General features: G+C 48.2%; 1 protein-coding gene across 3 annotated transcripts in view; it reads left to right on the top strand.

Annotated features, from left to right (window-relative positions):
- The first annotated feature begins 221 nt into the window (after positions 1–221).
- The window catches only part of Chpt1 (choline phosphotransferase 1), a 31,740-nt gene continuing 17,789 nt past the window's right edge, over positions 222–14,172 (top strand). For all 3 annotated transcript variants that reach the window (XR_005283637.2, XM_038314517.1, XM_038314516.2), the window contains exon 1: positions 222–528. Coding sequence is in view for 2 of the 3 variants with exons in the window: in XM_038314517.1 (XP_038170445.1) it covers positions 256–528 (273 nt within the window). In the remaining variant the exon portion in view is untranslated. The remainder of the gene's footprint in view (positions 529–14,172) is intronic.

Genomic DNA, 14,172 nt, shown 5'->3' with positions numbered 1-14,172 from the left:
CCCAGTCCGTGAGCGAGGCGAGGCTCCGTGCTCCCCGGCTCCGCCCCCGCCCGCGAGCTCGCTAAGGCCCCGCCCCTTTCCCCGCCCCCAGCCCGTGTGCTCGCCGCGGCCCCGCCCCTTCCCCGCCCCCGCGGGCCGCCGCTACGTGAGTGCCACCGGCGGAGCTGGCCGGGGCGCTGTGCCCTCGCTCGGCTCTCTCCGCCCCCCGCGCGGGCCGCGGGCTGCGCTGGGTCGCGGCGGGCCCCGCAGGCGGCCATGGCGGCGGGCGCCGGGGCCAGGCCGGCGCCGCGCTGGGTGAAGGCGCTGGGTGAGCCGCTCAGCGCGGCGCAGCTGCGGCGGCTGGAGGAGCACCGCTACACCGCGGTCGGGGAGTCGCTGTTCGAGCCGCCGCTGCAGCTTTACTGGACCTGGCTGCTCCAATGGATCCCGCTCTGGATGGCCCCCAACACCATCACCCTCATCGGCCTCGCCATCAACCTGCTCACCACTCTAGTGCTCATCTTCTACTGCCCTACGGTCACGGAGGAGGTAGGGCTGGCCGCCCACCGGGGTTGTTCTCTCGAAACCCTTGGGCCTCCTCCCGGGCCGGTCCCACTCTAGGCGTCGGGGACGAGGGGAGACCCTTTGTTGGCGGAGCACCCTCCGGGTCTCGGAGGGAGGGACCAACACGACCAGACCGCTGTCCCACGGCGGTGTTCGGTTTTTTTTTTTTTTTTTTTTTTTTTTTTTTTTTTTTGCCTGCCCGGGGCTCCTAGAGACTGTCACGCCACTACTCCAATCCCGTGACCGTGCCGAGCTTCCCTGGTCCCAGGAGGGGGCTGTCAAGGTCACTGCCCCTTGACGCTGTCCAGCTGTTCCGTGTCTGCCCACTTCGTCCCTGGGGCCTTGGCCGACTGGAAGGTTGACGCAGGGACCACCAGCCTGTACTTTGCACCCTGGGGATTAAACACCCGTATCTCCATTCTGTCGGGCCTTGTGGGTCGGTTGGGTAAGCCCACGATGCCCTTTGGCACTTCATAATCTTCTGTTTCTCAAAGGTGGTGCCTAGTGATCCCGAAATTACTGGTAGCATAACTGATCAAAGATAAGTTGCTTCTGGACTTCCTCTTTGGTTCATTGACTTTTTCATGAAAAACAAACAGGATATAGGTGACAGTCCTTACAGTTATCCAGACTTAGCGATTATAAAAGCCAACACATTTTATTAGTTGTAAGTATATCTAACCCATGTCTAAAGTAAGAATAATAAGCAGTGTGGGCCTGGGACAGTGGTGATCAGAAGTGATTCCTTGGGCTGAGTATAGAGAATAAACAGCACAGCGAAAGCGCCCTGATAACGCTATAGAGGGAACACATTGCATGCAGATTCTGTGATATCACTTTCTTGAATCTCCCTCCATAATTATATGTAAACATAGGTCGTGCCCAAAAATGAGAGTCGGAGTACAGTAGAAATCGTTCCTGCTCTGCGTCCACAAACACCTTTTTAAAGGCTTAGTGGAGTCTGCAGTTTAAAACCTCTCGCCTGCCGACGACTCTGTCTGTCATCTTGTCACCAATTCCGCAGCAGACATTGTTATCATTGGTTGTTTTCCTGTGATTTGAAAGCACTACGCCGTTTGGACTTTGGGGTTCTGATGTTCCCGGAGCCACAATAAAAGGGTGTCGGGCCTGAAAGTGAAAGACTTGGCTTCCCTCAGCCTCCGCCCCACGCAGACCTGCCAGATCTGTTTTCCCATGTTGAAAATAGAAATAATGCCGGCCGGGCCAATCTGACAAGGCGCTGTGATGGCCAGATGATGCACGCAGTTAAAGGGGGGACACTGCACTTTAGAAGTTAAGACTGTCCCTCAGCACGTTAAAAACACAATTGATAAAGTGTTGTGAAGCGTGCGCGGTAAAATTTAGCTTTGAATTGGGCTCAGATTTGGTTGACAGCCTTCAGATGTTTCCGGCATCAGTCAGCTAAGCCATGAACTTTGATGCTATTTACCATCTGTTTGCTGAGCACTTAGGAGAAGGGACAAACAAGTCCCAAGGCTTTTGTTCAGGGTTGAAAGGGGGCCAGTGGATGAGATAAATTTGTGATTAATTTATAGGCTCAGACTCATTTTTTAAAAGAGGATGTGACGGGGTCTGAGGCACGAGAAAATGCGCAAAGCCCAGGTTGAGAGAGCTAAGGGGTAAATGAGAGATAAACAGTTTGTAGAGTGCGTGCCGAAGGGTCCTTTCTCAGTGGCCAAAGTAAAAGGAGAAATGGCATTGCAGGATCCACAGTGGTTTTTAATTAAGATGCTAATAATAATATGTTCTAACAATCGTTTCTGGCTATTTTTGTCTTTATAAATGGCCCAGCTCGATAAAATTCAGATCCAGGTGTGTCCGACTGTGAAGTGTCCATTCTTCTGGTCACCTGTGTGGCATGGAGGAAAACAAGCTGGTGAAGGGCTTTGGTTGTGGTTTTTACCTTTATCAACCCCAAGAGGCAGTGGAGTTTTTTTCTTCCTAGGGTGGTTCTCCTACGGTCTCGGGATTCCTTCCTGCTAGCCTGAAATAACTGGTATATATTTTCGTAAGGGAAAATTGAAGTCCACGGTGGTGAACTGGCTGACCTAGCTTGGAAGGTTTTGATTCTTAGGCTTGAGCTTTCACAATGTACATGTGCTGTGTGGAGATGAACCGGGGCCTGAGGACGGCAGGTGAGAAAGCTCTGCACCTGAACAGCATTGTTTTAATTTTACTTTGAATTTTAAGGTAGGGCTCACTTAGCTGATCAGGCTAACCTGGAGGTCAGTAACCATGATTGGGAGTAGAGGGGAGCTAATTGAAAAGGCTGTGGTTGGCAGTAAGTTTCTAATATGGTACTCCTTTATAGAATGGTGCCGTGCAGACTAGCCTTCCTGGCCTTCCCTGAACTCAAGCGGAACAATTTGCCCTGCCAGGGATATTTCTTCTCATCCCTCTTCCTTCTTCATGTATTAGATTACCTACCTGTCTTCCAATGCTCGACTTTAACACCCTTTGCCCTGACACCACTACCCCGTTACTTGTTTCTTCCTTCTAAGTCAAATCAGCTGCGTAGTCCTCTGAGCTCCCACAGTACTGAAAGTAAGGTGCACAGCCTGCTTCCTGCACACCAGGCAGTGTTCTGAGCTGCTTTTGTCTGGTTCTCTCGTCATGGCCCGTCAGCACTGTCTCATGGAGAAGACACAGCTAATGCCCCCGCTTCGCAGGTTTGGAAAATGAAGGGAAATTGTCTCCTAGGATTGCGTAACTGGAAGTGGGAACTAGGATTGCAAACCAGTCGGCCGCACTTCTGCTGCTGCAGGCCTCTGTAGCGCCCAGGACAGAGTCTCCATTTCTTCCTGTTGAGCGGGACAGTCATCAGGTTTCAGTTCACAGCCGTGTCTGGTCACAGTGCCTCCTACGTGAGTGTTATCTCAGAGAAGCTGTTCCTCAGCGCTCACTGCAGATGGCAGGGTAAATGAGTGGAGCCCTCTCTGCACCTTGACGAAGCAGTTACCACTCTCGAGTATATACCTGGGCTCCAGCCCTTGGCTCTTTCTTAGAGTCAGCGTCTCTTAGAACATAAAAAGGGCCTGGAGCCAAAACTTAATGCATGCAGTTCCTAAATGTTTATGTCTGATAACATGGTGATTCAAAGCTACTTCTAGCTCCAGCCTCCTACGGTTACCAGAACCAAACATCCTTGCTCCTGTCCCCTGAGATGCCAGTCTTCAGGAGAATGAGATTGGTAGAAAGGAATCAGGTTTATGCACAGTCGGCCCTGAATGAGCGAGAACTGGTCCCCTGAGGCTCTGTTTTCCCTGTTGGAGAACTCCGTGGGCGAGGAGGAGGCAGTGAGGCTGGACTTCAGGCAGTCTGGCTAGCCAGGGCGTGCATGCGTTCTCCAGAAAAAGTTATCAGCACATAGATGGGGCTTCTGTTAAGCCAGAGGTTTACAGAAAGAAGTGCAAAAGGGCAGAGGGTGGGGAGCGGAGCCCCAGCTGCAGTAGATTCTCTACTACGAAATACTTCCATGCTTGCTTTTATTTATTTAGTTATTTGCTAATATAAGTTGTGGCATAATTCTTTTGCTTACTTGCTTTGCTGTTTTCTCCCTGCCTTCTTAACCTGTGCATTTACATCCATGTTAGTGTCTCTGTCAAGGGCACACTTACAGCAGACTGGGACCGAGCTTGAGGCCTGCTTGGAAGGCAGGGACTAGTACATTTCTCTTACTTACTATGTTAGAACGTGACTGTGCCCGAGGAAGCCATGAAGGCCTGAAGGAAGTGGCTTGTACCTGGTTTTAAATAACGGGGTGGTAGCTACCTTTGCTGTACTGAGAATTGTAGAGCATTGCGGGAAGATAGAAAGGAAAAGCTAGAGCCTATATACAGATTCCCACTCGGGTTTCTTTATAAGAGCGTGGTGATGGCCCACGCCTTTAATCCCAGCACTCGGGAGGCAGAGGCAGGCAGATCTCTGTGAGTTGGAGGCCAGCCTTCTCCACAAGAGCTAGTTCCAGGACAGGCTCCACAGCTACTGAGAAACCCTGTCTCAAAAAACCGAGAGGGGGGAGGAGAGAGAGAGAGAGAAATCAATTCTTTCAGATCTGTATTTCCTTTTAATCACCTCTTTCTTTTTTTTTTAAGCAGCTAAATACTTTGTCAGGCATCATTTATTAAGGAAGGAGTCTTGCAATGGTATGGCTTCGCTTATTAAAAAAAATATTAACTCCCATTTGCCAGAAGGTGAGAGTTGAAACAGGGAAGAGCCTGGGAGGAGGGAGGCATGTTCTGGCACCTGGGAGCAGATGTTTTCATAAATTCTGCAGCCCGAGGGCCTCCTTGCCTCACCGGCCTTCCAGCTGTGCCTAGGAGAAGCTTTTCAGGGCACAGCTTCCCCTGTGAGCTGTCTCTGTGGCTTCGGTGACTGCGCTCAGTTAATTTCTAAGGAATAAATGGTGCCTCCTATAAAAGCCCATGTCAAATATCGGGGAAAACCTGAAATGGTTACATATTTGAAGAATTGCAAATCCCTCTCTTGTCTTGTTAGGCTGCGGTGTAGTCTCTGACCCCTCTCACTTTATGTTAAAGAACAGAGCAGATTATTGGGGCATCTAATACACTTGATCCTGGGGAAAGATTTGGGTGGGAGTTGGCCTCATAGTCTCTCTTCGGTTCCCCTTAGCATTTCAGCAAGAACTCGGGTATGTGCCGAAGTAGGGAAAGTGATCTGGAAGTGTCCGAAACAGAGAGAGAAAGGCCGCCTTCCGCGGACTCCTCAGACCCTCTGATCCTGGCTGAGTATGTCCTGGGTGATGTGTGAGTCCCTGTGCCCTGCTGACAGCGGCCGCACTTCATGGCAGTGAGTGTGCTCTCCTCACTCCTCATCACTCCAGTGTGTAAACCTAGCTGAAGCCGGAAGTCCAGGATGAAACCAGTGAGCCCTGTGGCTAGCCTGTTTGGCTCCACTAAGGGTGTTCTCTTTCACCTGACCATTCACCTGCCCCAGAGGAAACCTGCTTTTGAGAACAAGGAAGTGCTCTGCTTATCACAGTTCTCTCTCTCTCTCTCTCTCTGTGTGTGTGTGTGTGTGTGTGTGTGTGTGTGTGTGTGTGTGTGTACACACACGCGCACAGTGTCTGGACCAGAAGTCAGCCTTCAGTGTAATTCCTCAGGATCCCCACCCCCAGCTTGTTTTTTGAGACATGGTCTCTCGGTGGGTCTTGGGGCTCACCAATTAGCCTAAGCTGGCTGGCCCCAAGCCTCAGGGATTCCTGCTTCCCATGTATGATGACTGGGATCCTAAACATGTGCCACTACACCTGTCTGTCTACGTGGGAACAGAGGATTGAACCTTATGCTAACTTGTCCATCTCTTTACCAGTGGAGCTATTTTCCCAACACACAGCAAATTGGTTTTGTTGTTGTTGTTGTTTTATTTTGTTTTTTTTTTGTATTTTGAGACTGTTGCCCTGGCTGTCTTGGAACTTACTCTGTAGACCAGCCTGGCCTTGAACTCATAGATCTGCCTGCTTCTGTCTCCTGAGTGCTGGGATTAAAGTTGTGTGCCACCACTGCCCCAACAGCAGACTGTTTTAGCACATCACAGGCACATTGTATAAGTTAGAGAAGTTACAAGATTGGGCCATTTACTTATTTCTGATGGCGTGCTTTCCTGAGCCAGGCTAGCGGTCTGCTGGAGACACTACGAGTTTTCTGAGAAATCCTAGAATCACCTGAGAGGGTGTGAGCAGTATGCTAGCGCTGCACTTTTCTCACACACAGCCCCGTCTCCTTAGCATGTAGAAACACTGTGTCCGTTTTCATGCAGAAGTCAGCTGGAGTATGAGTTCTATTCGGGTCTCACCAGCTGACAGGGAGCGGGTTTGTGAATCTCCTTCAGCTGACAGGGAGCTGGTTCGTGACTCCCCTTTCACATTTGTCAGCTCACCCATGGCCATTTAAAGCAAAAAGATACTAAGTATAAAAATTGAGGGGAAAATTGAAAAACATATAGTTCTAGTAGTTCCTGAACTTCCCTTTCAAAAGACTTTTGGGGCTTTGCTAGCATGATTGCTAACCTAACTTGTCACAGGATTTAGGATTGTCTTTGGAAATACACCCACGGTTGTCTGAGAATGTTCCCATCAGGGTTAACTGAGGAGTGAGGACTCTTGAATGCGGGGAACACTGTGTCGTGGGTGAGTGAACAGGAAAGGGCAGAGGGGCAGCACACTGAGCAGCAGCCTGGCTGGCTCTGGTGTTCACAGTCTCCGCTGCATGCCTTCCCACCACGATGGACGGAGCAGCCCTTCTTCCCGAGTCTCTGTCAGACACTCTGCTATACAAGAAAGTTAACTGTGGAAGCTCAGTACCGAGGCGTGGGGCCTTTCTGTGATGAACCTGGGCCTGTGATTCACAGGGCTTTGGAGCTGGTTTGTGGGAGGAATGAAGAAAAGTTTGGAGTCGTGGACTAGAGGACCCCAGACCGATGTAAATAGTGTGACAGGCCATTGTGGGATTTGTAGGGCCAAGAGGAACAGCGTAGGCGTGGCTCAGGGGGTTTCAGAGGAGCACCTGACTGCATCCTGCCAATGACCTCAAATTTAGAATGAAGCTGAAAGCCGTGGACTGAGTTGTTTGGTGCAGCAGATTTCAGGACAGGCTGACATCCAGGCGGTGACATGGGTACTGCCCTGGGCTGATAGTTCTGTACTGAGAGAGCAGACAGATACTAGAAAATGTGTGCGCAGAGAGTAGCTGCCATTGTTAGAGGGACACCCCCTTTAAAGAGAAGCTTCACACACTCCCCTTAGACAATAGGAAAGGTACCCTGAGGGCAAGCTTTTCCCACAAAGCCTCCAACCTGTGAAAACAGGAGTGCCTTTGAAAAGCAGGTCCTGGGTTGAGAGTCAGCTGCTTTTCACTGCGTCAGCATTAAGACTAAAAAACACAGCCCCATTCTAAACCTTAATATGTATAAAATCTTCGGTGTGCTGTATTAACTACTTTTTTCAAAATACATGAAATAAGTTCATAACATCACCCGTGAGTTACCTAACATTGTCCAGAAGAGTCGGTAATAGAGCGCCAGTTAACTCCAGCAGGCTCCTCTCTCACGTTCAGTCTAGGTACTTTCATAAGCACGGCACACCCAGTAATTCACTTGATGCTCACGAGACAGTGATTGTTTCCTTCTTCCTCCCTCCCTTCCTTTCTTTTTCTTCATGTTTGGAGACTGAATCACCAAGAAATTAAGTAATTTTCCTAACTCTTCACCCATTAAGCAGTACAGCAAAGATCTGGGTGCAAGCAGAATCGGGAAGAAAGCCCGGGGGCCCATTCTCTCCCCGGCAACAATACTGCTAACTGTTCCTGGGCGGGATGTATTGGAGCATCTCTGGCTTTTATCATCACGGCGTTCAGCTGTGTCGTGTGAAGCAGATTCAGAACTCAACTCATGGTCCTGTTATGTGAGTCTGGAGTGGACACATGTTATTCGGCTCCTGTGTTGTGTGGAGCAGATTTCAGAAACTCAACGCATGGTCCTGTTACATAAATCCACAGTGCACACATGGTTTGAGTCGACCTGATCTAGCGGGTTTATTTAGAGGATGGCAAAGACTGTTGCCCAGAGAGCCCAGTGCTGACAAGTCTGCATCACAGTGAGGCGTGTGAGCAGATGAAGTCCCGTCTCCCTCCCCAGCCCAGGATCAGTACCTGCTCTCTCTCCAGGTCTTCTCCCTGCTCAGGCTTAATTTCAGCAAAGGCGGTTGACACTCTGGCCCTCACATCTCTGGGTGTTTTAATTTCCCTCCACGCGACTTGGATTAAGATAAGTGTTATGTTTTGTAATGTAGATTTAGGTTTATGATAAGGATGGTTTTGGAGTTTTTGTTGTTTATTTCTCTGTATGCTAGTCTGTGGCATAACTTACAGTGTGGAAACTTCCGGAACCTCCTGTTTGAGGATCCACTTCTGTCATCTCTCAGACCAGTTGGTTACTCTGCAGCCAAGGCTTTGTGGCCGGCGTTCTTGGGAAATCCCTCTTGTTTACTGCAGTTCCTCTTTCTGTCTCCTCGTTTCTCTAGCAGTAGACTTCTAGAGAACAGGCACGCCTCAGCCCAGAGAGAGGTTCTGTGTTTTCTGTTGTGGAGGGCTAAGTAAATGGATTCTCCCCTCCTTCCCATAACCTTCACAGTTACTGATGAGAGGTGGTATGCCCTTATTAAGTCAAATCATTTGAGCAGTTAGGAATTAATTTTCTTCCTGGAGGGAGTTCCATGGAGGAGTCCATGCCTTCAGGAAGTGAGGGCAAGCCTGTGTGGCACCCTTGCCTCTTCCCACTTGAATGGGTTCCTTTGTCTGTACCATGAACAGGCTTTAAGGTGCCTGCCTTAGACACAGAAGAGCTCAGAGTGCTTGTAGTTTAACACTTGGTCTCAGTGCTTTTCCAGAACCTGAATGGCACGCGAGATACTAGTTAGTGCACATTTCAGCTGCAGGGTGGCACACCCTCACAGGATTGCTGGCATTTCAAACATAGACGGAAGAAACCACATACTGAGGGTGTTTGTGACTTTCTAACAATGCACTCTCTTCATGGGACAACTTGCTCGTGATTTCACAGCTGGTGGCAGTAAATTAAAACCACGCAGCTCTGGAACCTTGTAGTTAACGAAGATTGAATTTAATCAAGGTAAAGAATATGTAAGTCATTCGGCTTATCGTTTCTTCAATGAAATCGTGAATTACCACTTTAGTTCTTTTTTTCAATCGTGTGTGTGTCTGTCTGTGTTCTGCAAGTGTCTGCATGTCTGTGAATGCCAGAGTATCCAGTCCCCTGGAGCTGGAGGTACTGGTGATTGTGAGGCATCTGACTTGGGTACTGGGAATTGAATTGAAGTCCTCTGCAAGTGAAACAGGAACCCCATTTCTGTAGAAGGTATATTTTAAGTGGTGTATAGTGACCGTATATGGCGTGTCTCTGCTCCGGGGTGGGGAATGTATATAGTGACTAGTGGCAGCTGACCGTATATGGCGTGTCTCTGCTCCGGGGTGGGGAATGTATATAGTGACTAGTGGCAGCTGATCGTATATGGCGTGTCTCTGCTCCGGGGTGGACCTGAGAGACAGCCCGGCCATCACTCAGGCTTATTCACTCTAAGTTCAGCCCGGAAGTTGAGATTTGTTGTCTGAGACAGAAAGAACGGGAGACATTTGGAGCGCTGGGTTGCAGAGCTTTGATTGCAGAGGGAAAAGCAAGGAGCAGGTGGAAGTGGTTCTGTCTGGAAGGAGAGCACGGACAGCTTTCCCTCCCCTGCTCTGCGGTCCTGCTCCTCCCCAGCTCCCTTTTCTGTAATCTGGACGTGAAGTTAGGGATTTCATGCATGGGGCTGTTCACGCCCAGATGGTTTCTGAAGAAACAAGTTGTGGATGATAATTGAACTAAAGCCTGCTAGACTGTTCCTCAGTGGAGCTCTGTGCCCGGAGATTGTAAGAACTTCAGCGCAGCCGGGCGGTGGTGGCACACTGGGGAGGCAGAGGCAGGCGGATCTCTGTGAGTTTGAGACCAGCCTGGTCTACAAGAGCTAGCTCCAGGACAGGCTCTAAAGCTGCAGAGAAAGCCTGTCTCGAAAAAAAAAAAAAAAAAAAAGAACTTCAGCGCATTCCAGGCTCGGCATGTTCATAAAACGATGCGTGTCTTATTTCTGCAGAACTCGAGAGAGCATTGGGGAACTTTGAAAACAGTAATCTTGTGACCTAAGTGGTGCCGGTTCCCCAATCCTGTTTATAACTGCTTTTCAGTGGAGATAGAATTTAGTGCCAGAAGCCTGTCATTGGGGGAAGAGTGAGTAATTGAGGAAGATAGAGAGCAAGAGGAAAAATGATGTTGTGTGCCATCTTAGAAGTCTTAACCCCGACTCCCAGTTTTATTTTATTTTATTTATTTATTTATTTATTTATTTTGGTTTTTCGAGACAGGGTTTCCCTGTAGTTTCTAGATCCTGTCCTGGAACTAGCTCTTGTAGACCAGGCTGGCCTTGAACTCAGAGATCCGCCTGCCTCTGCCTCCCGAGTGCTGGGATTAAAGGCGTGCGCCACCACCGCCCGGCTCCGACTCCCAGTTTTATATGCATTTAAGATACAACCTGAAGACTTGCGGCCTCTTTCTTTTTAGTGGAGAACTAACAGTTCCTGATTAGCAGAGCTGTTCTATGAAACCGCCTGAGACTTTTTAAATTCCAGGCGGGTTTCTGTTTCTCAGTTTTATGCAGCCAGGATGATTTCTCAGTTTTTTCCTCCTCTTACCTGCCTCGCGGCTCGACAGCACACCGCTCAGGACTGCGTGTGCCGGCTCAGTGCGCCTATCCACACCTGGGCTGCTGCTCTCGTGCAAATGCTCTCAGCTGCACCGCACCGTTCTTCTCTTAGGTCAGGGTGACGTAGAGTCCAGCACAGCACAGCACAGCCAACGTTTGTGCACACCCAGTCCCATCAGGGTGCAGAGAAACCCTGTCTTAAACCAGACAATGCCTGGAAACATAAAAGCAGACACCAGCAATGTGCTTATTAGTGTTGGTAATCTACTATCAATAAATTGTGAATATTGAAGTGATGTTTATCCAGAGCAAATTTTTTTTTTTTAAGGAAGATTGAGAAGTAGATTTTTGTGTTGACTGGGTATTTATATAATCATCATAAACCATGCACAGGTTGATATTTAAAAAATATATTTGCCACAAAAAATAGGTAAACAATGATACTGGCTAACTTTATGAAGCTTACTGTGTGCCAGGATTGATAAAGAGCCTGTAACAGTTTGTTTCATTAGATAAAACCATTATTCACCTGTTTAGTAAAACTAGATTATCTTAAGGGTACACACCCAAAATCCTAGCACTTGGAAGGCAGAGGCGGGAGGATCTCTGGTGAGTTCAAGGCCAGTCTGGGCTACATAGTGAGATCTTGCCTCAAAAAGAAAACACAAAAAAATCAGGTTAAATGACTTGCTGAAGGCCACATGGTTATTACATGGCAGAGCCAAGAAATCAAACACACATCTAACGTTAAGATCCCAATTCCTTAACAATTTTGCTTTCTTGCCTCTGCTAAGTGTACAGTTCTAGGCTGGCTAGATAAGACCTGAATCTAAATACTTCCCCTGAAGGCTTGAGAGGGCATGGTGGTCAGCTGGTGGGCTCCTGTGAAGTGATTGGCTCATGAGGGATGACCTCACAGTGCCCTAATCCATTAGTCCTGGCTCAGTGGACTGTTGCAGAGGGAGCCTGACAGGAAGTAATAGTCCAGCGGCGTGAAGGTTATGTTCTGTCCCCAAATGAATACTGCCTCCCTCTCTGCCTCCTACTGGATAGAGGGCTTTGGTCCTCCGTGGGATCTCTGATGGTGGTGCTAAGCCCAGCAACAGTGGAACCAGGTAACCATGGACTGAAACCTCTGAAACTAGCAGTCAGTATAATCCTGCCTTCCCTTCATCTGAAGGATGACCTCATCGCCGCACAGAAGAGTGAGCGCTATGAAGTCCCTTGTCTGATATTTGAACTGGATATTTTCTATTGCTCTCACTTCAAGTTGACGCTTTTTCTCTGCCATGTATGTGCTGATGTATGCAATGTGTCTTTTCTTTGGCTTTTAAAATGATTTTGTCATTGCGCTTTAGGCTTATTATTATTACTATTCCGTGTCTTGGTGGGGGGAGAGAGTGAGTGTGTGTTTGTGTAGGGGTAGTGAAATAGGTTAGCCTAGAGCTTGCTATGAGCCTTGAACTCATGACCCTCCTGTCTTAACGTCTTGAATGCTTGGATTACAGACATGCATCCCAACCTAACGCCTTGGTTGGTTTTAAGACTATTCTGTTGGGCTTCTCAGATGTGTAGGTTTATAAATTTCATAAAACTTGGAAAAATTTCAATCATTTCCTGTCATTTTTATGACTCTCCTGTTTCTATTTTTTTTCACTTGGTATGGTGTTTTGCCTGCATGTATGTGGGTGGGAGTTGGGTCCCATAGAACTGGAGTTACAGACAACTGTGAACCACCATGTGGTTGCTGGGAATTGAACCTGGGTCCTCTGGAAGAACAGCCAATGCTCTTACCTGCTGAGCCATCTCTCCAGCCACTCCTGTTTGAAACTCATACACATAATGTGCTTTCCTGTTGCACTGGAGGCAAGTCTGTACTGAGTTCGGTTACTTTAGTCTCTTCCCGGGCATTTGGGGTCATTTTCCTCGAGCAGTCTGCCAGTTTTCTGACCTTGAGGATCTGATGAAAATGGTCTCAGCCACTGAGTTTTACTGAGTGCTTACAGCACTGTTCATATCTAGAAGTTTCTCTTTGAGTCTTCCATTTCTCCTTTTGTAATTTTTCTCTATCTTCATAAAAATATGGAGCGTATTTGTCACAACTATCTTAATGTTTTGGTGTGCTGTCCTATTGAGTATACACCTATCTTAATGTTTTGGTGTGCTGTCCCATTATCTTGAGTATACACCTATCTTAATGTTTTGGTGTGCTGCCCCATTATCTTGAGTATAATTGTTGATCAGTTTCACTTCTCTTCGTCTTTTGCTTCTTGGTAATTTTTGATTGGGTGCCTAATCTTGTGGATTTGTATTTTGGGGTGCAAGAATTTTTTCCCCTGCAGGTGTACTCAAAAGTCTCTGTGTTAGTTTTTGTTAGAGAAGTCTGGTAAATGCCTGGTTTAGGGCTAATTTTCATGGCTCCAGAGTAGTCAACTTCTGAGAACCATTCTGTGTCCCATGTCACAGGTCCTGGAGGGAATGTGGCTTCTCCCCACTTTTGTGGGAGATCTGAGAATTGTTAAACCTTCATTTCCTGGGGCTTCATGCCCTGGCCTTGGTTGATAATCTTGTCCTGTTCAGGCACAGGTCAGTTCTGAGGCAGTAGCTAAAAGGGAGCCTTTCCCAAGCCCGCTTCTCCACGCAGCTGCCTCCTCGGTCCCTCCGCACTTGCTGCCTTAACCTTTCCCAACTCTGTGCTTCTTAACACATTACTGGCCTTTGTCCTGGTCCCCATGCCTGTGCTGTGGCCTGGAACTCCAGTCAGCTGGAGCAGCCAAGGGGTTTACCTCTCTTACCTTCTTTCAAGGACTTTCTTTGGGTCACCAACCAGCTCCCAAATCAGGACACTGACGGAGGCTTGTTAGTTATGAGTGTTCGGCCTTAGCTTATGCTTGTCCTGCTAGCTCTTATGACTTAAGCTAACTTGTTTCTCTTTATCTATATCTTTACCTTTGTTTTATTCTGTGTGTCCTACTTCCCTGCTTCTTCCTTGTCTGGCAGGCTGGCCCTGGGCGTCTCCCTCTCTCTTTTTCTCTCTCTCCTTCCTTCACCTAGATTCCTTCTCTTACTCTGTCTGCCAGCCCCACCTATCCCTCTCCTGCCTAGCTATTGACTCGTCATCTTTTTATTAGGCCAATCAGGTGCCTAAGGTAGGCAAGGTAAAACAGCAACACATCTTTACATAATTAGACAAAGGCAGCACAAACAAATGTAACCCACCTTTACATAGTTAAAGTAATATTCTGCAGCACAAACAAATGTAACACATCTTTGTCTAGTTAAAGTAATATTCCACAATAGATCTCAGGTTGCGTGGGTGGGAGAGTAAATACAGGCTC

Source organism: Arvicola amphibius, chromosome 17 (assembly GCF_903992535.2).
Source record: "Arvicola amphibius chromosome 17, mArvAmp1.2, whole genome shotgun sequence".
NCBI lineage: Eukaryota > Metazoa > Chordata > Mammalia > Rodentia > Cricetidae > Arvicola > Arvicola amphibius.
Note: the sequence above shows the minus strand (reverse complement) of the source record. Positions and strands in the feature narration are given on the sequence as shown.